Below are 26,784 nucleotides of genomic sequence, written 5' to 3'. Positions count from 1 at the left end.
TAGTGGGGGCAGCGAGAAATTGATCGCTTTGGGCAATGATTAGGGCCAGAGCACAGACGTTTGTTGGAAGGTGTAGTGATTGACTGAATGCTTCGAAACGTTGCTCATTTCTTCTTCAATTTCAGTGGCCTTTTTCTACAATCCTTTTGAAAAGAATATGGTCGTGATTGTGGTTACATAGGAGTATTTCCCCCCCTTACTTCCCATTCTCTTAAATGAACACTGCCTGGCTGAAAAACTTTATTTTGTTAGAATTCACATTGTAATAAATCTTCATTAACAACCAGTTAATAAAAGTGTATTTGAAGAATGAATTCAATTATGGAAGAAAGCAGTTTTCATAGAATTTTCCTCCAGGTGAAAATTTTATAGCCATGTTTTCTTGCCCTCGTGCAGGATTTTAAAGTTCCCAAAGGGATTTGTATCTACTGGCCCATTTGATCTGGAGGACAAACCCTAGGCAAGGCAGGCATTATATTCCCACTTGTTTCTGCCTTCCTCTCCCCACACCCTTATTGTTATTTGTTTATTCCCCTGTGAAGAGAAAACTGCCTAACAAAGCTATGTGAGAGCCAGTAAGTCAAGAGGAGCTGGTATTCATTCCCAGCCGGGAGTCCTTAGCTATTTCTCTTTGTTGTTGTTGTTGTTTTGTTTTGTTAATCCTCACCCGAGGACATTTCCCCATCGATTATTAGAGAGAATGGAAGGGAGGGAGGGAGAGGGACACATTGATTGGTTGCCTCCCACAAAACCCCAACCAGGGCTGGGGATTGAACCTGCAACCCAGGCACATGCCCTTGACTGGGAGTCGAACCGGAGATCCTTTGTTTCCTGAGCTGATGCTCTAACCGCTGAGCCACACCAGCCAGCATAGCTATTTCTTTACACAGTGCTGCCTCTGGAATGTGTTTTCATGAGGACACCAGATTCCTCATCAGAAACTGAATCAAATACATCTAGTTGTTAAACATGTATCCTCTCTTGTGTTTCATCTAAAAATTTGCAGAAAATTAAAATATAGCCTTTTCTTTCAGGCTATTTTCCCCTCTTTGCTTTAGCTTTTAAAGTGTGTTTTATGGTCACTGCAGAGAGGCACCCACCTGCTTGTCCTTCATTCCCACACATTCACTCAAGAGGGGTGTGCGTGTGAGGTGGGCGGGGCCTCCTTGGGGGACAGCAGTGATGGACGTGAGCGTTCTCTGAAACTCCCCGTGAGGGGGCCGGAAAATAGCCCCTGAACACAGACGATCGGTTTTGATGGTTGGTGTCTAACTAACAACCCACATAGTTATCGACTTTTAAAATCGGGCTCCTCTCCTTAGCTAACCAACAGAAATGTGGCTAGTGAAGGGCTCATTGGGTTTGGAAAAGGGTGGAGCCTTCAACAGTAGGATTTCCCGTGTCTACAGGGTACATGGCTGTGTTAGTTCCACTTCTTATTCAATCAGCGGGCACCTGTCACAGTGCTGGGGCTGTGACAGCAAACGTGGCACCCAGGGACTGTCTGTGCCATTCACGCGTCCAACCTGGTGGCAGCATCAGAGGTCACAGATACTAGACAGACTGAAATGTGACAAGAACAGGACAAAATGATACAGGAGCACTGATGGGACGATCTTATCTTCTTAAGTTAGGCTTTGAGGTGCTTCTGGTCCTCTTTGCCCTTTACACAGAGGAGGTTGAATGGCTTTTTAGAATTAACAGCTGAAAAGATGGTTTTCTACCTTAAAATCCATGTATGTATTAGTATAATGCAGCCTGACTATCAGTTTAAAATGGGTCACCATGCACAGTACAGAATTAAAGACTTCCACTGTTTTGGGCTAAAATACTTGGAGCACTTTTCCCTGATCCCTGCTGCCCCTCTCATTCCCCCCATTTCCATTTATCACGACATCGGTCGTTGGCCACAGCCACTGACAGTCAGGAGGAAGGAAGGAAGCTAGCAAGTTTGAACCCCAACATGTGCCAGACTCTGGGTGTAACACTTTTATGGACAGGAGATTATTTAACCCTGATAACCTCTCCTGAGGGTAGGAAGTGGAATCATAGATGAGGAAACAGAGGTTCTGCAAAGTCAAGTAACTTGGCCGCCTGTGTTTCTGGGCAATGTGAGTGATAGCTGATGTCCTCTGCGACTTAAAAGACACTTTTACAAATTTAAACCAGAGACCTATCGAATATACCAACTCGAGGCCTGTAACTTTGGGTTTTTTTTCTGTGTTTCTTTAGCAAGCAGTCTAGCTGTGTTTGGGTAAGTAGGAGGTGCCTTTTTAAAAGTTCTCATAGTTTCAAAGAAGAGAGAGGACACTTCGTTTCGGGCTCTCTCCTCTTTGGCTCCTACTAGTCTGCATGAATAGCCTTGGAAGCATGAGTGGTAAAAACTGCTTCATACCAAGACCAGACACCTGATTCAGAAGCTCTCCACGGGTGTGTGTGTGTGCGTGTGTGTGTGTGTGAATAACAAATCCACAGTGTGCTCCTGGTTCAGGAGAAATGATCTCACTCTCCAATTGTAACGAGCCTCATGCCTGCTTCCGAAGGTGGGGAAGTCTGCGGTTTTACCTGGGGTGTGATCCTCAGCCCTTGGCCGTTCTTATTTTAGGCACGACCTGGGTGTTTTTTTCAGACTCCAGAAGTGGAATGACATGTTACTCAAGTTTACAAGATGATGATGTATCTGTTTTTATATCTAGCTGTAAATTTTATTCTACTCATAAACAAACCCACCTTTAGCAACCCGGGTGTACCAAAGGGAGAGTTATTTCCATCCCTTCGGTTTAATTTGGATATGCTTGGCTTAGAACAGCACAGTGTTTCCATAATAACATTTCCACAGGATGCTGCTGTGTTGATCTGCAGGGCTCAGGGAGTTTCACCATGGGCCAGGAAACTACTTTCTTAAAGAAACTTAAACATGAACTTCTGACAAGATAGGAAAGTCTTGCTGGGTTCTTCATCAAGCCTCTCTTTTTCTGCTTTCTGATTAATTTACGTACCTCTGCATTATGACACAGGTATAGATGGACTAGTTAACTAATTCAAAGTCAGTGTGCCCAATCAGGAATGCAAACTCAGAAGAAAAAGAACGATTTCAAGGGCTTCGTTGAATAAAGCACGTATAAATAAAAAATTAACTTAAACATTTCTCCCAGGCACAACATGTTATAACTTTGGGAGTAGACCTTCATGGTATTTCGTAAGGAAGCAAAAAAGGAAGGGAAATTATTATTCAGGCAGAGGGACAATAGTAACCTTTCATTAAGCGAGACAGAGTTCAGCACCAGGTTCCCCAAATCCTGGGCTCTGCGTCGGGGGAACTGAGCACACCCCAGCCGTTTCCTCTCTCTTTCACGGACCAGACTGCTTTAAAAAGTTGGTCCAATATCATCTAAAATGTCTAATTTATACTCTATAACTCAACAGTGTAATATTTAAAAGGCCGCTTTATGTCTTTTTAGAAATCCTTAAAATCCTAATGACTTCAGAGAATTAGGATCTTTGTTCTCTGAGGGCTTTAGATGTGACCTCTTGGTTACAGGGACGGACCTCAGGACAGGGGTGGATTCCATGCCCAGACGGGCCCGGCGATTTTCAGTGCAAAGGGGAGCGAGTTCTGCCCGGGGTCCCCTGAGGTCACCCGTGATGTCCACGCGGAAGTGAGGAGCACCCCGTGTCACCTGTATTGTAATTTGTGAAGAAAGGGCCTTTAAGGCCGCAAAGTCCACGAACACCTCTGAGATCTCCGTTTAGCGATTATGATGGAACTAGGAAGTAATTTCAGCCCCTGCTCTGCAGAAAGATGTCACAGAAGTTCCCGTGCTGAAGGTCACACCCATTACTCATAAGAGCTTGTCCATCATTCTTAACAGGCTTGCTTTTTACAAAGATCACATATGGAGTGGTAAACCCACATGGCGTAAAGTTGACCATTTGCACCATTTTTAAGCCCACAGCTCAGTGGCATCAAGCACAGTCCCATTGCCACCACCCATCTCCAGAATTTCCTCATCACCCCAGACTGACACTCTGTACCCATCACACCGTGAGTCCCCCTCCCCTCCTCCCCAGGCCCGGGAACGCTCTCCTGCGTTCTGTCTGTCTGACGTCGACTGTTCTGCATCCCCAGTAAGTGGGATCCGGCAGTATTTGTCCTTGTGTGTCTGGCTAGTTTCACTAAGCACAATGTCCTTGAGGTTCAACGTGTGGTAGCATCTGTCAGAATTTCGTTTCTTTTAAGGCTGAATAATTTTCCACCCAATTTGTTAAAAAAAAAAAGTTTCTCACAAGATTGGTTATCATATTTTTCCAGTCGGTGGAAACACGAAATACAGTAAACTGGTACTGAGTGGGCAGGAGAGGCCTGTGAATTGTTAGAAAAATTATTGTAAGAGTCTGATTGTAAGGAAGAAGATAAACATGCTATTAAACCGGCCCAGGGACTCGGAAACACAGCTGTCAGAGGCTCCTCTGTGTGGGGCACACAGCAACGGAGATGTCACCAGCCCCTGAGGTCACCCTGGCTTGTGGTACGGGACAGTCTTCCTCGTCCTCCCAGTGCTGCCGAGTCATCAAGACTGGGGTGACTGTCCATGGGAAGAGTTGAAGAGTTCAGGGAGGGAGGGTAATACATTTCGAAAACATCTCCCTTCCAAATGCTTACGCTTTTTTAAAAGTTTGGGCTTCGGTCACCTGAAAAATCCACTTATGTGAAATGGTTCGTTCCAGAATGGGGTGAAGGAGAAGAAGCAAAGCAATCATCGTATAAAAGTAAAATAAAGTCAAAAAGAGGCCGAGAGACTTCGAGTGGCACCTGCCCACCCGTTCCGTTGCTTCTCGGAGCAGGGACTGCGCGGGCGTGTGACTCGGTGGCGGTGCCGTTGGACCGCTGGGTCCGAGCGCCCTCTCCGCAGGGCGGCGCTGTCGGCACACTTAGCATAGGGCCTGTCCAGCTGCAGGACGCCGGGAGCTGCCTTGCGCGGCCTTAACTCTGAACACCTGCCTGGTGGCTGCGCGCTGAAACCTTTGCACAACGAAACGTGCTCACTGGCTCCTGCAGGGAGCTCGGGCCGCAGCGTTTCTGGACGTGTTCTCCGGCCTCACAGAGGGCAGTCTCCGGGGGGCACCAACTCAAGCAGACGTGTTACCGTCCAGTGAGTCTTTCCTGAGAAAGCGAAGGGTGGCTTCCCAGAGGAGGCGCCACCAGGCCTGGGTCTAGACGGTTAAGTAGGAGCTTCCCCGTGGACAGTGGGAAAGGGTACCATGTGCAAAAAAACAGTGTGCCAGAGGTTCTGACGAGAACAGTACAAGGTCAGCGTAGCCAGAATATAGGGGATGGGAGGAGGTGGAGCCGGGGGCTTCGTGGAGGCTGACTCCCCGGGGCCCTGAGTGCCTCCTCGAGGAACTTGGACTTGACCTTCCGTGCAGTGGAGAGCAATGAAGCGGTCCAGCAGGGCAGTGATTTGTGTTGCTGGCAGAGAGGGCCGCAGGAGGCTGGACGAGACAGCTGTCCATCTTGGCATGGGCTGAGCAGCTGCACCTGGGCACCTGCCCCGAAGGGATGGCATGACCAGGAAGGGCATTTCAAAGGCAGAATCAGCAAGGTTGTTCATAGGAGTTGAGTATGGATGCAATTGGATCATGACTGGATCCACAGTGCTTAGCACAGGGCACGCACATAGTAGGTGCCTAATAAATGTTGACAGATTGAATGCATGGACAGTCATTCTGCTATACTTCTGCATGCGTACAGCCAGGGTGTCCCTGGCTGAGTGGACATTGCAAGTCGTACTGGCTGCATTCGAGGGACACTGTGGTTCTCATGGTGAAGCAGATGTTCATAGGTATATCCTCTGCATGAGACACTTTCTAAACACTCTGTCTACCTTAATGCATTCACTTCTTCTTTTTTTTTTTTAATCCTCACCCGAGGACATTTTTTTCATTTCTTGTTCAGCTAGAGTGGGAGGGAGAGAGAGAGAGAAACATCGACATGAAAGGGACACATCGAGTGGTTGCCACCCGCACGACCCAGCCAGGGCCGGGGACAAACTGCAACCGAGGTACATGCCCTTAGTGGGAACTGAACCCGGGTCTCTCTGGACCTCAGGCCAATGCTCTAACCACTGAGCAAAACCGACCCGGGCAATGCATTCACTTCTTAAACAGTCCAGGAGTTGGCATGGTTTTATTGTCTTGCAGATGAGGCTTAGAGAGGTGACTGGTCACAGCTGCTTTGGTGGTTGGGCTGGGATTTGAACCCAGGCACCTGCGGAGTACTGGGTGCTCTTAATCACAGCACTGTGTCGCCTGTCTTCTGGAGTTTTCCAGGAAACTGCTTTGACCGAGGCCGCAGAAGCGACGACTCGGGGTGAACGCGACCGGTGGCAGGATGCAGAAGAGCCTGTTTAGGAAACCATTTATCTCACGTAGACATACCATCTGAGATGACCTTTGTAGAAATAACAATGGCGATAATAACAGCCCTGCAGTCTTTACCCTGGCGTAAGAAACCAGTTGGGTAATGAACGTGGAATTTCTCTGGGAAACAGTCCGAGAAAGAGATAGGCAGCTGAGATAAAATAACAAACTGTAAACTGCATCACGTTGTGTTCTCTGTGGTTTTCCTTCCACACTCGCCTTCTCTGTTCTCCGCTGACTTTCCGCGTTTGCCGCCTGCAGATCGGGCCACTGGGTCCCAGGGGGAGAGAGGTGTGTGCCCCCGAGGCTGTCACACCTCGCCTGGAGTTTGCCCCGCGCCATGCGGCTGGAAGGAGGGGTCCTGCAGGGTGAACATTGCATCTGGGCGGGAGGCCTGTGGCTTCCAGGAATGAAGGGTGGTGAGTTTGGTTTCCCAGGTGGCCCATGGGCGGCATCGGGCTCCGAGGCGCTCAGGTGTGCGTACCGTCATGGCTCATTACAGCCCCCCCGAAGCCGTGTTTTTGTGCCATAGGTCAGAGTCCTATAAAATAAACTCTTGTCATAACAAAGAATGCAGCCGCCAGATTACATCTGGGTCTGCCCCCAAGGACTCTGCTTTTCTTGTCCTTGTGGGGAGGGGATTCCATGCTTATGCTGATTCTCATTGGGGGCTGTCTTGCTCCACCACCCTCCTAGATGGTGATAAATCGTGGTAAATGGTGATAAATAATGGTGGCCATAGCCGTGTGGACACAGAGTGGGGCCTGGACACCCAGCCAAGATCTCTTGGCTCTAATTTTATGCAAATTCGCAGCATGCAAATGGTCTCGCAGTGATGCAGGCCCAGGGACAGGCAGTCACGTGGAGGAAGGACACGTCTGCAGTGAGGCAGGTTAAAGGAGGTTTGGGGAGGAATGGTCAGTCCATCAGGAGCCTGCGCCAAGGGTGTCGTCATGACAAGCAGCCTACAAGACAGGACTTCTATGTTTTGAGAACAGGAGAAGGTCAACACAGACCTAATGCTTCTTACAGTTCTTTATTCCTCCTCTTGTCCCAATGATGTTCCATGGTATAGGCTGCATCCAAACACTTGAGCATCCCACATGTATTAACTGGGCACTGACTCACTACAGGGCTCTGTGCTGGGCACTACAGAAGGGCTCATAGGCACCGTCGAAGTGTGGAGCCATATGCTATGTCTAAAGTTTGCACCGTCCAGTATGGAGCCACTAGCCACATGTGGCTACTGGGCACGTGGTATGTGGCTGGTCCAAACGGAGTGTGATTGGAAAAATGGAGTGTAGAATACATACCAGATTTCAAAGACACAGTGTGAAAAGACAAGTGAAATATTTTATTAGTAATTTTTGTTAATTGCACATTGAAATGATATTTTAGATAGCATTGGGTTAGATAAAATAAATGTGGCCCCTAGCAAATGTAAAATTACGTATGTGGCTCACATGATATTTCTATTGGGCATAACTGGTCTAGACTTATAACCATTTATTGTACAGGGTGGTCACCTTTTTAGTCCCATGTCTGGATATCATTATGCAGGAGGGTAGAAAGGCCTTTCTGTTTTGCACAGACGGGGGAGAGTCAGGTGGTGTCGTGGCACATCGTGTAACACTCGACGGCATGCACTCACATCCAGGTTCTTGTCGATGCTGCTCGTGGTCCACTGAGGGGGCAGGGAAGGGCTGGCCACACATGGGCAGTGAGTATCTTGGAGTATTGGAGGGGAGCCTGCCCACCTGCTCTGAGTCAGAGCTGGGAGGAGCATTTCAGAGTTTTGACTTCTAGTCCAACTTCTGTTAAAAATATACTAATAATCACCCTCAGAAATATTGTTTGTGTTTCTGTACTAGAGGTAATAGGACAGAGTCCTCCTTGGAAGTAACTATGTATGTGTGTTTTATGTATTAAATGGACACAGCATGTCCTGCAGGTAATGTGACACATTGGTCATTGGAAAGGTTGGGCTCATGTTGAAATTGGAGACCCACGAGGTGAAGGCAGGGTTTGGGTAATAGGCATGTTGCCATGATAAGGATGTTTCTTCTGTTGGGAGCCATCTATTGTCATGTCAGATTCTTGGCAGCATGGAGCAAGGTTGGTGGATCGCACCTGTCAGAAAGGCCTGAGATTGAGTCAGTCACCCACGGGATGGAAGGATGGGTCACCCTGGACCAAAGAGACAAGGGATCCGATCCAGGAAGTCACCTCGGAGTTATTTTATTCACACACTTTTAACACCAGAGGTGTTATACCCACAATCAATCAATTCTCCAACCCTCTGGACACCAACCGGGTGTCCTATAATTTAACTCCATTTTGACGCTAGCTTCCCGGGGTTAGCATCGGGTCCCACAAGTGGAAGGCTCAGTCCCACAAGACTGCCGCCACTGTAGACCCCAGTCAGAAGTCTAGGCCACCCCTACTTCTTAATGACCGGCTAGAAATGATAGACTTCCGTGACCCCCTCCTCACGTTGGATAATTTGTTAGAATAGTTCGCAGGACTCAGGAGACACTTAACTTACTGTGGCTGGTTTGTTATAAAGGACAAGTCAGAAACAGCCCATGGAAGAGGTGCACAGGGCAAGGTATGAAAGGAGGGGGTGGAGCTCATTAACTTCCCATCACCTTGACCTATTTACCCACCAGGGAGCTCTCGGAACCCCGTAATTTAGGGGCTTTAATGGAGGTTTCGTAAGGTAGGCACAATTGATTAAATCATGGGCCAGCGATGATTAACTCGCTCTCCAGTCCCTCGCCTCTCCCTGGAGGTTGGGGTGGGGCTGGAATTTCCAACCCTCCGGTCCTGCCTTGGACTTTCTAGTGACCAGTCCCCATCCTGAGGCTGCCTAGGGATCCCAACCAACAGTCATCTCATTAGCACACAGAAGACTCACCACTCTGGACCCTGCCAGGTCTTAGAAGCTCTTATGTTAGAAACTGGGAACCAAGACCAAATAGAAGAAAAACGCTCCTCTCACTCTGTCACTCAGGAAATGACGAGGGTTTTGGAAGCTCTGTACCAGGAACGGGAGACAAGGACCAGACATACCACCATATCACACACCCTCTATTGAAGGAGGGTGGGGGCCACTCCTCTAGGGAACAAGAGAGAAGGTCAAGGTCAAGAACGGGAGTCGGGCATGACGGGCGAGACCAGCGTAGCGTGGAGGGCGCTCGGGCCAGGGCTTCAGATGGATCCTCCGAGCCCTCCAGGCCTTGCTGCTCGGGGCACACCGCACACTTCTGAGCTTCAGGTTCTTCATCTGCAGACAGGGAGTTGGGTTGGAGGGTCTCTCATGAGAAAAAAAAAAAAAAGGTGTGATTCTGTGAGTTTTGAAGTCCAGATAACCCGCAAGAACAGCACGAACAAGCTATCGATGACACCACAGGCACTGGGTTCCGACTGCTGTTCTTTCTTCTACGACACTTGGGGGCACCGAGGTTCGTGGCGGAGGCCATAACTGGCCTGGACCACTCAGTCGGCCTGGGCGAGACAGAGGCCGGCTCTAGGATCATCTTACAGCTGAGCCAATACCCTGGTCTTGTAGGGTGACATCCACACATTTAGACTCTTCCTTGGCTCTCTCTGCTGTCCCTGTCCCTGTCCTTTCTATGAGTTATCATTATTTCTTATTTTATGTCCTGAGAGCCTAGTGCTTTGCAGGCAGCAATTCCCTCACGTTGATCATACGCTTTTGTAAATCACTGCTTGTCCTCTGTCCACAACTATTTTCTCTGCCTTCTTCTTCCTAAAAATGAAAAAGCTTCTGGGCCATCGCTGAGCGACAGAAAATTTTAACTGCTTGTCCTCTGCCAAGTCTATATTGTAATTGCTTTTAGTGGGTGTGGGGCGAAGAAGCCCTTGGGTCTTGAGGTAGCTTTGTGCTTTGCAGAGAAGCCCCCAGGAACACATTCCCCCAAGGAGGGTTCCAGCCACCCCTTCAGCCTCATGAGACTTTGCTGAGCCCGCAGAGCCTGGCATCGTTTCTGTTGGAATGAGCAGGCTGGCTGAGCCGCTGTAAAACACGGTGGCAGAAGGTTTGGTCTACATACCAAGGCAGCAGGAGTATTAATTGCATTCTCTGTGATCACAAAAAAAAAAGGTGCCAAATTATTTTCTTCATGTTTTAAGAATGACAGGCGTTTGCTCTGCCAACGCTAAGCATCGTGGTATCACATGGGAAGGAGCTGCTGGATTTAAAAAAAAAACACAAAAACTAGTGTAGCCGTGAAGATGTCCGGTAGGCAGCTCGTTCTTACAAAGATCTAGAGATGACCTGGTTCAGAATGGATGCCTGGAGAGGTCTGGACCAGGGCGAGGAAGTGTTTCCACACGTGTACATGATCGGGTCAAGCATTTTCCACTTTAATGTATTGTGTTAAATTTTGGAATGGGACTTTTCAAGTTGCCCGCTAGTTTGATCGTGTTTTCCTTGGAACGTGGACTAGAGAAAAAGTGGTGATTTCTGTATTCTCCCCCAGGCCCTGAACAAACACACACTCGTGAATATTCCACATATCCGCCTGACGCGCACCGTGCCGTTCCACGCTGCCACGTTGTTCCACGCTGCCACGCTGTTCCACGCAGTGATTCGTCTGAGCCTCTTGTTCCCCCTCCAGGAATCCACCCCCTTCTCAGCCCACACTCACACCCACCACCCTGGCACATGCACATTTTCTTCCTGGTCACTCTCACCTCTTAGCCTGGGAGGACGTTCCGTCCAGACTGTGACAGTGTCACTGGGTGGGCGGTGGTGCAGCAGCAGGTGTGTGCCTGTGTGCTGGGGGTTTTCCTAGGCCGAACATGGTTATTCGGTGCAGCACCTCACCCTCCCTTCACAGCCCCCAAAAAAGAGAAGTACAAACATGGCTCATGTTCAGGGTTTGAGTGTGTTTTGGTTTAAAATGTTCAGTGGGGCCTGGCCAGTGTGGTTCAGTGGACTGAGCATTGTCCCATGGACTGAGAGGTTGCCGGTTCGATTCCTGGTCAGGGCACATGCCCAGGTTGCAGGCTTGATCCCCAGAGGGGGATGTGCAGGAGGCAGCCAATCGGTTTCTCACAGTGATGTTTCTATCTCTCTCTCCCTTCCTCTCTCTATAAAAAATCAATAAAAAACCATGTTTAATTATTTATTTTTTAAAATTCTCACCCGAGGATATTTTTACATTTATCTTCAGACAGAGTAGGAGGGAGAGCGAGCGAGCGAGAAACATCTATGTGAGAGAGACACATCAATTGGTTGCCACCCGCACGACCCCAACTGGGGCTGGGGATGAACCACATCCAAAGTACAAGCCCTTGACTGGAATCGAACCTGGGACTCTTTGGTCCACGGGCCGACGCTCTAACTGCTGAGCCAAACCGGCCAGGGCTAAAAAAATCATATTTAAAAAAATGTTCAGTGGGTAAGAGAGCATTTCATTCTGGGCGGTGCCATCTGGAGAAGTATTTTAATTTCATGTGATTAACCCTCTCCTGCTTGCGGGGCGTGTGGGGGTGGTGAGGGAGCAGTTGCTGAGACCCTGGCTTGTCCCTACTGGGAAGAGGCTGGGTCCACCCAGGTGCTGGTCGTCAGATGCGCACGTCACATGTTCACAGGCGGCTTAGAGCCCAGCTTGACTCTGCGCGCCCCTGTCTGAGCACACAGGGAGGCTCCGGCAGCCACCAGCTCATGGTACACAAGCCATCGCTGGTCCTACCTGTCACCTGCTTTAGGAGGAGGCTGCCCAGACCATGAGAATCTGTCTCAGGCCTGTTTGCTCACCGCGTGCGGTAGAGAATTCGCTTTTCTTTCCGAATGCGTGGTGTGGAGAGCGCCCCACTCACGCTGTGCGCCCTTCTGCAGCAGAAACCTTTCCTGCCGGTCCCTCCTCCCACCTACACACGCACCTGTCGCACCCACAGAATCAAAGAGAGCTGTGAGCTCTTCCTCCGTGTCTTATCTTGTGGCTGAAGAGCGATTCATTCACGACACTGGTTGGTGAAAATGGTTCTGCCGTTGCTTTCTTTCAAAGACCATTTCTTCTGCTGCCAGTTCACAGAGCAGCTGCCGGGGCCACCCAGTGACCCCGTGTGCGAGCCCCGAGCTTCGGATCCAGAATGCAAGTCCCAACCGAGACTCGGCTGAGTGCAACGCAGAAAGTCTGGGTTGTTGGTTAAATACATCGCACAATGCAGAAGGAAAGGCTTTCGAAAATTCGGTATCTCGTTTCAGTGTTCGCCTTGGTTTAGTCGCTTGCCATTCTTTCATATGTAGGATGACCATAGAATTCGTTGTCCAAGCTGGGGTACTGGCAAAAGTGAAAAGCGGTTTTACTGGTTATTATACTGGGCCATCTGGGTAAACTGGGGTGGTCTCAGGTACACTGGCACCTATAGTAATAGTCCTGGACATATTCATTTTATCTTTTGGGGGATTGGACAGGATGATGATGATGATGATGATTAATTTTTGGTTTTGTGAGGAGTCCTTTCCGCATTTTTGTGAAAACCAGACGAACTCTCTGTAGGTGTCTGTGTCGTTATAAACCACCCAGCAAACTTACGCACTGGAGCCCTCCTAGTTGCTCCGCCCAGTCTTTCTTTAGGGTGGAGCCAAACCCCACATTTCCCTCTCATGATGCGGCCACATCGCATTTTCTCATTGCATCGCTCTCTCCTGAGCTCTGCACCGCTTTAAAGTGTCTTCTAGCCCTGGCCGGTTTGGCTTAGTGGTTAGAGCGTCGGCCCGTGGACCAAAGAGTCGGGGGTTCGATTCTGGTCAAGGGTACATACCTCAATTGCAGTTGGGTCCCCGGCCCTGGTTGGGGTCATGTGGGGGGCAGCCAATCGATGTGTCTCTTTCACATCGATGTCTCTCTCTCTCTCCCTCCCACTCTATCCGAAGATAAATGAAAAAATATCCTCGGGTGAGGATTTAAAAAAAATAAAATAAAATAAAATAAAGGGTCTCCTAGCCTTCTTGGGCTCTAACTGAACTTCCTTCCCATGGGGCTCTTCTCTTTTAGATATTCATTTCTTTGTTTAGGAGCCTAATAGGATGACGAGACATTAGCTAGATTCTGTGTCTGTTGTACGGTTGCCTCCTAGCTTCCCTCCACGAGAAAGGAATGCATCCAAAAAGCCCTTCAGCATTAAAAACATTTCTGTTCAGGAAAAAAATTGAAAAAGACTACCCGTGTGTTTGATAGTGTGACAAAGGGTTGTGAATGAACTAAGTCCTTCAGAGGTTATTTGCTCACTCTTGGGCAGTGCTCAGGATAAGCCTCCTTGGTTTAAAATGTTTTTTATTGTTTTTTTTGTTTGTTTTTAGAGAGAGAGGAAGGGAGAGAGCTAGAAACATTGATGTGAGAGACATACATCGATTAGCTGCCTCCTGCACGCCCCCTACTGGGGATCGAGCCTGCAACCTGGGCATGTGCCCTGACCGGGAATTGAACTGGGAGCTCTCAGTCCGTGGGAGGACGCTCCATCCACTGAGCCACACCGGCTGGGCTAGGCCTCCTTGGTTTGAATCACAAACGCCAAGAGGGTGGGAGCTCTGTCTGTTTAACTGTACATGACGCCCAGTTCGGGGCCGTGGGCCCGTTCGGAGTCTTGGTTTCCATGCGCGATGATGTGTTCAGGAGCATCTGGCCGCAGGCGACCAGAGCTGTCCAGCTAGGTCATGTTCCCATCAACACTGTCTGGTGAGTCTTCGATAAGAAGAGTGATGACTTCTTTGAAAAATGCACAATATTTTTATAACCTTGAACTAGTCAAAATAATACATTTTGGGAATCGTTTAGAGATCCTTTCAACAAGTAAAGAAGCATGAAAACCAAGAACCCACACCTCGAGAATCTGATATTGGAAGACAGTCAGCCTCATCTTACTCACGTGACGCTTGAAAACCTGATCCACTTCTTGCTTCTCTGGCACTTCTCAGTCTGCTGCTAAATTAGGCCACAGGAAAGGGATAGCCACCTTCAAAGAGACAGTTGGGTGGGCAGGGTTCTTTCTCTTCGTGGAAAACAGCTGTGGGTGCGGGGGGGGAGGGGTCAGGCTTTTGTTCCACGCAAAGGTGGGAAGGTTTGGTCTTGAAGCGCGTCTCCGCTCTGTGGAGGAGTTCGCAGACGTAGGCTGCTTGATCAACATCTCCGAGGTGCGTTTGAAAGGTGCTGATAAAGACCTGGGAGAGAGAGATGGGCGGGATAGGGTAGGAGTAAGAAAGAGACATTCATCCTACACGGTGCTCATCTCTTCTCTTGTTTTTGTAGCTGTGGTGACTGAGGGTGAAATGAGCCAGGTTATTCGTTTCCATTGCCTTCCACCCGACAGAAGTACCTATATGAGCCCTTCGTTGTTTTCCCCCGCTGAGTGAAGCCTGGGCACGGAGAGCTGTCCCAAGCAGCTTTGCCTTTTCTCCCCCTCCCCCTGCTCGCTCGGGCTCCAGTGGAATCCCACGCAGAAGTGTAGTTGCGCATTACTCTTCTTATGAATGAGATGTTTTCTTTATTTCGGTTAAAACCAGTTTTAGGAATTCACTTTTGCTTTGCAAAATGTGTTCTGGGGGAATATGTCGAGTAAATCTTTTGGAAGGTCCTTTAATACCTTCTGTTTACCTTGATTTCTCTCTCTCTCTCTCTCTCTCTCTCTCTCTCTCTCTCTGTCTCTCTCCTTCTGCATCTCCACTATACCATTATGCAGCTGATTCTCACATGGGCATTTCTGCAGACTCCAGTCCTGCTTCTAAACTATTTCCTGATGAGCTCACCTTTCCACCTGGATTTCCTGTTGGCAGCTCAAATTTAACATATAATCAAAACATTTAATTCAGGACTAAACGTATCATTATCCCTCCCAAACCTGCCTTGGACGCGACAGTTTCTCTTCACGTCGCCACCATTCTCCTGATCACCTGGGCTCAGAACTGAGGATGCATTTTTATTGTTTCTTCTCACTCCCTGTGCAGCAGCCAAGAGCCCCGTGCCCTTCCGGTCCTCCCTAATCTCGCTGTCACCACCCTCGCTACCTGTCGCTAGGTGATCCCAGTAACTCGCTCTGGTTTCTCCTCCAGTTTACCTTATGCTTTGTGACAGATTTGATTAAAATGCTTCCCTGGTTAAAAAGGAAAAAACAAAACAAAACAAAAGGCGTGTCCTCTCCTGCAAGACAAAGGAGCCAGGTTCCTCTCTGGTTGAGAATTTTCAGCATCCAGAGCTCCCTGCTACTCCTTAGCAAGATTTGCTGTTCCTTAAACCCATCTTGTCTTCTCTGCTCTGGGAATTTTTTTCCCCGCTGCTATTTATACATCCCAGAATACTCTGCTTCCATCCAAGTTTTACAAACTTCTTCATCGCTTAAGGCTCAGACCTCCTGGATGAAGGTGTTCCGGTTGGGAGTGACCCCATTGACCTCTACATCTCTACCACCCTCTTTCTTCCATTTTTTGTGCCTCTCTTCCAAGCTTCCTGACATGCTCTGCTATTGCTTCGATAGACAAATGGTTGCCACCCTCCTAAGTTATAAATGTGTGGAGGCCCAGAGCCTTGTCTTCTGCATTTATATATCCACCGCCATGCCTGAAAGTGATCTGGCACTAGTAAGTGCTCGATAATATATGCTGAATGAATGAATGAATGAATGAATGAATGAGGTATAGTGGCTTTACCAGCTCTCACTTTGACTTGTTCATGTCTCTCCTAACTTCATTCATCCATCCAACAATTACATATGAAAAGTCTGCTACAGTGCTGAGCATTGGATACACTGAGCAAAACAAACATCTTGGCTCCAAGGTGCTTTCATTCTCCCTAACACCATCTTTGCACTCACCCAGCTCAGCTCTTGAAAAAACAGGAAGCAGTTATTTTAAATGTGATTAACTTTATATTTTGTTACTCTGTAACTAAACTTTACAGCCCCAAACACTATGCCTTCCTGTCGGCTTGTAGCTTTGAGGATCTGGTTCTTAAAACTGGTTACATATCCCAGGGGCTGTGAGGGTGTTGAAAACTCTCCTTCTTTTCCCTGCCTGACTGTTGCATCAAGTCATCTTGCAAATTGCTCTGGAAGAGTGACAAAAGTCTCCTGGATTCCGGTCCCGTCTGCAGCACCGATACCTGCTAGGCTGCTCTCGGTTGACTGTGGGAAGACAGTGCTCATCTTCCTTTGGTGATTTGCTACATGCGATTAAGCAGAAGCAAAAACAAAGCAGCAGTAAGAATGGGAAGCCGCTGCTTTTCAAAGTTTGGTCTGTATGTTATGGGTAAGGAAGAACCAACTTAGTTGTACTGATACATGAAAATGTGGTGGTGTTAATGGCAAACACATTAATGAAGAATGTGCCTGAAATCATTATTGGAGCGGTATCAGTCTTTATTTGTGATTTCCAGCGACTCGTTCACACGCACACGGACTCAGGGTGTTCTGATGTGCCATCTTCGTGTGGGACTCCGTGGCCACGAGTTCTTTTTTTTTTTTAAGTGTAGCTGCAGTGAAACCGTGTTTGGGGAAAGACACTGCTTTCCATGCCAAAACCTAACCATTTTGTTTTCAAATTCCTGAAACCTAAAAAAAGAAATCTCGGTGACATAAATGTTCCAAATTCAAAATATCCAAAAGTGAACTCATCAACTTCCTCCCTGAGCCCGCTGTTCCGTTCTTGTTCTGTCTGGTTAATGATATCACCATCCACCCAGACAAAGCCCAAACCCTGAAATCATTTTCAATTCAGCTTTGCCATCCGTGAGGCAGAACTTTCCTGGATCATCTCTTGAGATCCTTTCTCGCTCTAAAGATCCAGTCTACCGTTCTGAGGTTCCTTCTTCGTACCTACTGCCCACGCAGCTGAATCTCACCCCTGAAATTTCCCTCGCTCAGGCTCCCCTTTCATTGTAACCTCAGTACTGCGGGGACTCAGCTTCTCCTTACTTCTCCACTGCTCTCTAATCTCTCAGCCAGTGTCCCCGTCATTTTCCGGAATTAATTTTAAATTGACATACAGTAAAAGCCCCTTATTGTATACCAGTGGTGAGTTTTGACAAATGTGTAGAAACACAACCACCACCAGAACCAGGACATAGAATAGTTTCTGGCCCCTGGAAAACCTCTGACTCTTCCCCATGCTTGGAGCTTTGCCATTTCTAAGTAGCATACAATTGGTCGCCCTCTCTTCGAGGCCCTGTCCCAACCCTGCCACTCTCTTGGTCAAAGCCACACTGTCTCCCTAAAACACCTGTTCTCGACCTTGAGAACTCCTTACTGTCTCCGAGCTTTCGTTTTCTCGTCAGCGTGTGACTGGGCAAGACGAGAACACTATTAGCCTGAGGAATTCTAGTACGTTTTAAGAAGGGTGGTTTCTGAAGAGAACCCTTGGTCTCGGTACTTGGAGTGATTGATGGGGAAACCCGAGAAGCAGTACATTGCTGGAAGAAACGGTGCCCTGGAACTACTGGGGTGAAAGAGGAAGGAGAAAGAGGGGAACAGTGGCCAGAAGGAAGAAGCAGTTAGGGGAAGAGGTGTTTCAGAGGGGGGTTAGGAGAGCAGCTGTGGAAGGTGACCCCGGGAACCCCGCATTAGAGACCCGCAGGCCCTCAGCTCTGTTAGAGCAGTACAGGGCTGGTTTCGAAGGGGTCTCCGCATTGAAAGGGGGCCAGGAGACCCGGATCTGCAGTAGGAATGATCACCTCTGCTCAGTGTGGTCATCACGAAGGTGTCTCGAGGTAGGCAGTGCCTGGCAGAGTCTTGGTCTTAAGGAAATGGTGACCCTCTTCCCAGGGTCCTGTGCCATCTCCAACCTCTGCCATTTTCTACCCCTCACCCCCCAATTGCCCCAAATCTTAACTCTTTTTTTTTGCAGCAAAGAAAGTAAGGGTTTATTTTTAGGGAGCGGCCCATGTCTGGAGACAGGGGAGCGAATGTTCAAAGACCTGGTTCCCCAGCGGGTCCCAGGGAATGAGTTATAAAGGGGGCAAATCAACAATCATGATGAGTCGGGTAGTTAGGGTTGTGGTCAGGGTCATGGCCTCTACTGATTGGTCGGTGCTAGGGTAGGGGGTCCTCGATTGGTGAATCTGAGCCTGATGTGAGCCAATCCTAACTCTAACTTGATGTATAGGGACCTGTGGGCTGACCCCCTGGGCTGGCACCAAGCTTACCTCTCTCTGCTCTCTCCTCCCCACTTCCTGACCCCCGGCCACCCCTCTGCCCCAATCTCATGCTCCAGCTGTGTTCAGCTCCCCTTTGTTGAATCCTGTTTCCCCTTCCATCAGAATTAACCTCTCCTTTGTTTACGTCCTCTTGTTGTTTATATAAAGCACAATAGGTTTTGTACAGTAATTATTCATCTGTGTCTCTATCACCCCCCTTGAGCTGTGTAAAAGGTTCTCGCTTCATATCTGATCAAATGAAAAGAATTCCTCAGTAAACACAGCAACGTGAAGAACCGCAGGACCGTCCTGCCTCTTACATCGCGTGCTCGTTCTCATACCCAGGTGCGTGCCTGGGGCGGCCGCGTGGGTTTATCTCAGAGGTTTCCGTTCTCAGACACTGTCATGGACAGGCTGCCTCAGGTGACCCTTTCTGGACACAGTCCAGATCTACCCCGAGTAGACGGGCACCCCTGCCCCGACAAAGCCATCGACGCTGCTCCTCCTGCATCCCCGTTAAGTACTTTGTGTGCTGCAAATTCAAGTTGCCGGAGAGGCAGGGGACACAGACACACTTGCTAAATCAATCGAGTCCGCGAGTCCCTCCAGGATCTCCCTCCAAACCCAGGCTGAGCTGCAGAGCCGGTGCCTCGTGTCGCCTTCCAGGTGAACCTGCGCCACCTTCAGGCCCCGGTCCTGGGTAAGAGGGGTCCCCCTACGTGTGTGCAGCCTGTGGTCCACACGAGCCCCGCGAACACGTCTCCTGCCCAGCAGCACGCGAGGAATCCCCGTCTTGTATCCACACGCATTTCCCTTCACAGGGCCGTGGGCATGATGCGTCTCCAGCTGCCTCCCTGCCCGGGGACAGCTCCAGTTAAGGCCACGCATCCTCGGAGTGATGTCAGGAGACTCAAAAGGGCCCCTTCACCCCTGGGGCTCGGTGCCAGAGGCCAGCCAGCGGGGGAACGCAGCAAGGACAGAGCCCCATGGACATCTCTTTTCCCGCCAGCCTGTCCCCAGGGCGGTGGTCTTTTTTTCCCCCTCCTTTATTGATTTTAGAGAAAGAAGAAGTGAGAGAGAGAGAGAAATAGGAACATCAATGAGAGAGAATATCAATTGGCCGCCTCCTGCACGCCCTCCACTGGGGATCAGGCCCACAACCTGGGCGTGTGTCCTGACCGGGAATCAAACTGGTGACCTCTTGGTGCCTGGGTCCACGCTCAGCCACTGAGCCACACCGGCTGGACTGTGTGGTCTTCAGCAGGGAGCGACAGCCCCTCACTCTTTGCCAGGGCAGCGAGTGTGCAGGGCCCCTGCACGAATGAGAAGTTCTCCACGTGTGAAGAGCCCTCCTTCCAGCCTGTGCTCCAGCCTGTGCGCCCCGCTGGCTCCGTGGCTGGCGTGGCCATCGCTGAGCAGACCTGGGAGCGCGAGGTGGGAAGCCCGGCTTGTGCCACCTCTGCCCCGGGAGCTGTGCTGCCCGTCGCCAGCAGCCCCTCCCCTCACTGGCATCCAGGCTGGTGGGTGGAGCCTGCCAGAGCCAGCCCCGTGGCCTTGATTCTGTCTGACCTGGAGCCCAGAGAGGGCGGTTTTGAGTAAAACCCCACATTTCTCCCACCCTCAACCCAAAATGCACTGCAACCAAAAATTCTGTCCGGATGCCCCCACGCCGTTTGACGATAAGATGCTCCAAGGACCAGGGTAGCCGAGTTCTCTGTTTGAAATGCTGTGCTCTTGAGTCATGGATTTGAAGCTACCTTTCTTGCATTTAAAATTTCAAAATAATGAACTTATTCAAAGTCCCCATCGAGCCTGCCTGGGGTACAGGCCCATGGTCCTCTCATGGCCGCAGCTGGCCCAGGGCCTCCTGGCCAAACCCTCCTGTTGGGCATGAGGGGTCTGGATACCTTTGGGACAACTCGGATCTGAGAAGATTTACTTCTGGGGCCTTCAGGTAGGGGAGACTGTGATCAGTGTGACATGTGGGTCCTCACTGGGCTCATGCTCCAGCCCAGAGGGAGCCCCACAGCCCTTACCTTCAAACGCAGTGGGGGTCTTGCCCAACTTTTTGGTTGCTACAGACTGTGTCCCCCCAAAATTCATATGTTAAATCCTAACTCCCTGCAGGTGATGGTATCAGGAGGTGGGGCCTTTGGAGGTGATTAGGTCCTGAGGGTGGAGCCCCCATGAAAGGGATTAGTGGCCTCATAACAGACCCAGAGAACCCCCTCACGGCCCCAAGTACGTGGGAACCCAGACGTCACACCTGCTGCCTCCCTGATCCTGGACTCCCCAGTCTCCAGAGCTGTGACAAACTTCTGTAGTTTATAAGCCACCAGCCGACGGTATGCTGTCCTCGCAGCCCGAGCAGACTATGACACAGGCGTTCTCAACCTTGGCTGCACATTGAAGTCGCCCAGGGAACAGGTAAAAGTCCCAGTGCCCAGGCTCCATCTCAGACCAACTTCATCCAAATGGATGGGGGCGGGGGAGGGGACACAGGAATCAGGGGTTTTTAAAGCTCCCCAGGTGCTCCCGGGCCAAGGCCGCCGACGTGGCTCTTCCGAGCCTTCAGTGGCCCATCGGTACCCGCTTTGTGGTTCCGCTGCGGTTACGGGGACAAAAGCTGGATCCTGGTTGCCCAGAAAAGTAGGGTTTCTCGTCTGTCGCTGCAGAGGGTGAAGTCAGATTTTCCACTGGGATAGGAAACAAAGGCCAAGTTTATTTTAAAAGTGCTCTTGATCTACCTAAAACTAGGAAGTTCAGGGCTCCTGTGGGAACAGTTTCTTCTCACATGTGAATGCATCTCCGCTCCCTCGGAACCGAGCCTTAGGTTTTGATCCATTACCAGAGGGGCCCTGGGACTTCCTACGCATAGAACTGAACTGGGAATTCTGGGGTCGTGCATTGGGAGACTGGGAAAAGTGGCTGCAAAGTGATTGAAACACTTTTTCACAACACAGTGACAAAAGTGATTTGGAGAGACCGCGGGTCCGCGTGAATGGCGCTTTTTCTGTGGTGTTTCCAGGTTGGGATGTGTGTTTCACCAGCAGGAGATTATTCCTGGCTGATTTTGTCCAGTGATTATTTGTTTAAAACTTAAAAAGAAGAAGACCAGATCCAGTTCATTTGCACTCACTTAGCCTTGCAAACATGTTTAGGCTAAAAAAAAAAAATAAACAACTAAATTGGTGGTTTGTTTTATTACTAAACTGGTCGAGTCATTCGGGCAGGACTCTAGCTCCCAGCCTGGAAAAGGTTAAGTATTCTGGTCAAAGAAGACTAAAGACTCAACAAGTTTTACTACTGGTTGAATTTCACTGAGATCAGAAAGTGATCTGTTTGATAGCTAGCAACCAAAGACCTTCAGCGGTGACACGGAATGTTTTTAATTTGGAGAGATGGGCTTTTCAGAACTCTGCAAATTACATTTGTTTTGGCATTTGGTGTTTTTGTTGTCATATTTATTGCCTCTAGTTCCTAGTGGGAGTAGTTTTCCGCTCCTAATTACCTAAAGGCAAGAGAGAGAGGAACTAGAATAAAAAAAACGGGGAGGGGAAATATGTCTTGAAAGTTTCATTAATTGCAAAATGAAGTTAAATGGAGCATTCAATAAAAGTACTTCTCAGAACCCATGGAGGATTTCTCAGAAAGAGCCCATTAAAGCTGGATCCTCTAGAGCAGTGGAAATCCCAGGAACAAAAGCCAAATGCCTGGGAATTGAGTTTCAGAAGAATTTTTGAATTGGGGCAGCTGGGTAATTTACAAAATGGACTGGAATCATTGTTCTAACCTCTGCTCCGCCGAACGGGGGCCGCACATTCCGCTTCCTCCGACCGTCCACGTTCGACTCTCGCTGTTATCGGATGTTTTACTGCCATTTAGTGAGCATTTTTTTCTGTGAGCCACGGCCTGTGTTTTGACATTCATGATCTTACTTTTGATGATTACAAAGATTCAGTGTCTTTCGAGGGAGTCATTAGTAGATTATGGAAGGGTCATGATGCCAACTCGGTGTTTCTGTAGTGACATTTGAAATGTTGTTTAGATGTATGTCGAAGCTGACCTTGAAAATAAGATTTCCATTCCACTCACATGCTTTACAAATTGGACCTCCATTTGGGAGGAAAAAGGAAAAGTAAGTGAAGTCAACTTTCTTACTGCTTAAACCATGGGCTAAAGTGGCGTTGGGACTGGTCATTTTCAAGGTCTCTAGAGGCTGTTGTGTGCATATTTGGGATTTCGTAGATTGGAAGCAGTTTTTGTAAACTTCTCGGGTAAATGCTGATCCTTTGGCACATGAGAGAAATTACTAGTTGCATCTCATGGATTGGAAACTCAGTTTAAAGATGATCAGAATTTCACCTTAAACTTTATCAGAGGGTGACCTGGTAGCTTAACTTTCTTAATTATACATGTCAGGAACTTGGGAGAACGGCCCTATGTGAAATGAGTTGTCAAGCACTATTAATGCCCTTTTAATCAACTCTAATCTTTAATTTACTTGATCAGCATTAAGCTCATCTTACCTAATGAGGGCTGTGGACTACATCAAACAACAAATAGAATACTTAGTTAATACTGATAGGGATTCTGATAGTATTAGTTACTGCTCTGGACTAATTTGAGTGCACTCTTTACCATTAGAAATTCTTGTTGGTGTTTATGTCAAAAAATGAAATAACTTGGGGGAGTTGTTAACTGAATGTTGGATAGGGTGATTAAAAAAAATAACAACTTCCGCCCTGACTGATTTGGCTCAGTAAGAGCATTGGCCCATGGATCAGAGAGTCCCGGGATCGGTTCCGCTAAGGGCACGTACCTCAGTTGCAGTTTGTCCCCGGCCCCGGTTGGGGTTGTGCGGGTGGCAACCACTCGATATGTCTGTCTCTCTCACATCGATGTTTCTCTCTCTCTCTTCCTCCCTCTCTCTCCCTCCTGCTCTATCTCAAGATAAATGCTAAAATGTCCTCAGGTGAGGATAAAAAAGATAAAATAAAGTAACAACTCCCAACAGCCAGACAAAGAATGCTGAGCCTATGGTAGAGGTGCTGTCTGCAGTCTTCTGAGCATTGACATGAACCTGTCTGGGTTGTAGGTGTGCCTCACCATAACAATTGCTATCATTTATTTATTTTTGTTTTAAAGTCGCTTTTAAAATTGTGGTATATACATCTATATATATGTGTAAATACACACACACACACGAAAAACATACATTTTACCATCTTAACCATTTATAAATGTACAGTTTAATTGCATGAAGTACATGCACATTGTTGTGCAACCATCATAAACACCCATCTCCAGAACAATTTTCCTTTTCCCCAACAGAAACTCCGTTCCCATTAGACACTAACTCACCCGTCTTCCCTCCCCAGCCCCTAGCAACCGCCGCTCCGTTTTCTATGTCTGTGAATTTGACTCCTCTGGGGCCCGCGTAGAAGTGCAATCCTGCTTGTGTGTGGCTTGTTTCCCGCAGCACAATGTCTTCAAGGTCACCAGTGTTGCAGTGGGTGTCGGAGCTTCCTTTGTAAGCTAATGTTCCATGGCCTGTACACACCCATTTCTGTACACACCCAAGTAGTGCTGCTGTTGTAGATGTGACGCCATCGCTTGGATGAAGGTACACTCCCCCAGGTGTGTATAAGAGGTCCTGGAATTTTGCATAAACTCTGATCTGAGAATTTTCAGTCTCTTTAGCCATTCGGGTGTGTTCATAATGATATCTATCACCTTATGTGTGTGCTGCAGTTCTCTCATTACCAATTATTGATGACTGTTGCTTTTCATGTATTTATTGATCACCCTCTTCTGTGACTTGCCCGTTTCTCAACCGTATTGCCTGTATTTTTCTCATGGAGTGGTAGGCGTTCTTCTGTCTCCTGGGCTGAACTTTTCACTCGTCACGTGTTGCAAATATCTTCTCCTTTGTCACTTGCCTTTTCACTCTCTTGATGGCAAGAAGGTCTTCATGTTAATGTAGCTTATTGATCACTCCTCCTTCATGGTTAGTGTTTATTGTGCCATATTGAAAATCTCTCCTATCCCAATGTCATGAAGATGTTCTCTCATATTAACTTCTAAAAGTTTTATTGTCTTGCCATTCACGTCGACATTTATATAACACCCCTTAACTGACTTACGTGAATGTTTTGCTGGATGGGTGACATGTTGTTGTTTTTTTCCCATGTGGATGTCCAATCAACACAGCCCCATTTACTGGGGGAGAACATCTTTTTTTAATGCTCTGCAGCTCAAGTTTTCAAAAAGCAGGTTCCGTGTGTGGGGGGGGTCTGATATGGGCTCTCTGTTCTATCGCACTGGTCTGTTCGTCTGCACCTGTAGCAGTGACAGTGTCTTACCCTGTGTAGCCTTAGGGGTCTTGACACCCAGTGGAATAAGTCTGTTGCCTCATTTTCGTCAGGTGGACCCTGGCTGTATTTCACCTTTTGGGCTTCCTTTTTAGGGTCAGTCGATCAAGTTCCACGAAAATACCTGAGAAGATGGTTCTTTAAAACAAGAGTCCCCCGCCTTCTCACAGGCCCTTCCCTCCTGCGCTCGCCCACCCGGGGGCGGCGTGAGAACTGTGGTCGGTGGGCGAAAGGGCACCTTCTCAGCAGCTTTGTGGAAGGATTTGCTGGTTCCCAGGGACACTGAGCCCTTGGGATCAAACTTCAGTTTGTCTGTTTTTGTTTGTTTGCTGCTGTTTGTCAGCAAACGTTAGTAAGTGCCTTTATGTGTCGGGAGCAAGGCAGACGGGTCCTTGGTCTCACAGAGAGAGCCTAACTCTAGTAGCAGAGAAAGTCAATAAACAATTAGGTAGAAATTTAATGTTGATAACACAAACAAACAAACAAAAAACTCATAGACACAGGCGACAGTATGGCAGTTACCAGAGGGGAAGGGAGGTGAGGGGAGGTAGAGGGGGTCAAGGGGGCAAATGTACGGTGACAGAGGAGACTTGACTTGGGTGGTGGGCACACAATGCCATATACAGCTGATGTATCACAGAGTTGTGGACTTGAAACTTATAATCTTATTAACCAATGCCGCCCCGATAAATTTAATAAAATTAACCAAAAAGTAATGCCCGCAGTGATAAACTCTATAGAAAGGTCAAAGCGGGTAAGGGGACAGTGAAAGGGAAGGAAGGAGGTGGCCGTGTGGCCTGGTGACAGACACAGGAGCTGGGCTGCTCACAGAGGAGCAGAGGGGGCACTTAGGGTGCAGGGGGTGGGGCTGGGGGGGACACGGATGAGGGGAAAGAACCCTGGCCAGACCCAAATCTCGCTTCTTATAATAGGCATTTAGTAACACTCCTCTCCTGCGGTGAAATCTGTAGAACGTACAGTCTACCTACCCATATCGTCACAGACCATCAACACAATGCCTTTACCATCCTGTGAAAGCAATGCTTCAGAGAGAGTCCGTTGTAACACAGTATTTGAGCATCTCAGTGTTGTCCCTGTAGGCACAGCGATATGGTCGTGGTTTGCACCCCCAGGGAGGGTCCCTGGGAGCAGGGCAGCGGAGAAGGGAGAGGGCTGTGATGTGCTATGTCGGCCACTCGGTGACAGCGCCACCTTCAGTGACCTGACAGTTCTGAAGGGGTGAAGACTGCAATGTTCCACACCAAACAACCTGCATCCTTTCCTGCCGAAGTCCCAGAAGTTCGATGTTTATGACAATCGCAGAGAAAACGCTTTGGGTCGACCTGTAGAGTGGCATTAGGATTTTCACCTGAGCCGTGGGGGACGTGGGACATGTCTTGGCTATGCTGGACCATCTCATGCATTGCAGGTTGTCCTCCTTCTAAATGCTACTCACGACCTGCAGGGACCATGTGACTGCCAGCGGGTCCCTGAGGTTTCCCCATATGGCCTGGGCCAGTCCTGTTCCCATGGAGGACTTCAGTGGGGCTGGCGGACTCCTGCAGAGGTTTTGGGTTTCGTTGGTGTGTGATGGGAAGCCAGTGGAGAGTCATGAGTGGGGAAGTGAAATGATCTGACTTAGGCTGGAAAGGCATCTCCTGACCATAAACAGCATGAAGTGGGGGCCGAGGCTTCTTTGCTTCTCAGCCAGGACTGTGCCCCCGAGACAGCTGCAGAGGTGCCACGCTGACCTCCGCCCTGCCCACCTAGAAGTCTGTCTGTCTGCCCCAGAGCTGTCCAGATGGCCCCTCGGAGGGCCCCATGAGCATCTCAGC

At 48.8% G+C, this 26,784-nt stretch overlaps 1 protein-coding gene across 3 annotated transcripts in view; it reads left to right on the top strand.

Annotated features, from left to right (window-relative positions):
* Nucleotides 1–26,784, top strand: part of BCL2 (BCL2 apoptosis regulator) — a 164,259-nt gene that overhangs the window by 12,985 nt on the left and 124,490 nt on the right. Inside the window, exon 3 of one of the 3 annotated variants that reach the window (XM_036245654.1) lies at nucleotides 6,323–10,280. The exons of the other annotated variants lie outside the window; for them this stretch is intronic. Coding sequence (XP_036101547.1) covers nucleotides 6,323–6,343 — 21 coding nt within the window. The 3' untranslated portion in view covers nucleotides 6,344–10,280. Of the gene's footprint in view, nucleotides 1–6,322; nucleotides 10,281–26,784 lie in introns of those variants that run through there. 3 annotated transcript variants of the gene reach the window in all.

The sequence above is a fragment of the Molossus molossus genome, unplaced genomic scaffold (assembly GCF_014108415.1).
Source record: "Molossus molossus isolate mMolMol1 unplaced genomic scaffold, mMolMol1.p scaffold_m16_p_6, whole genome shotgun sequence".
Lineage (NCBI taxonomy): Eukaryota > Metazoa > Chordata > Mammalia > Chiroptera > Molossidae > Molossus > Molossus molossus.
Note: the sequence above shows the minus strand (reverse complement) of the source record. Positions and strands in the feature narration are given on the sequence as shown.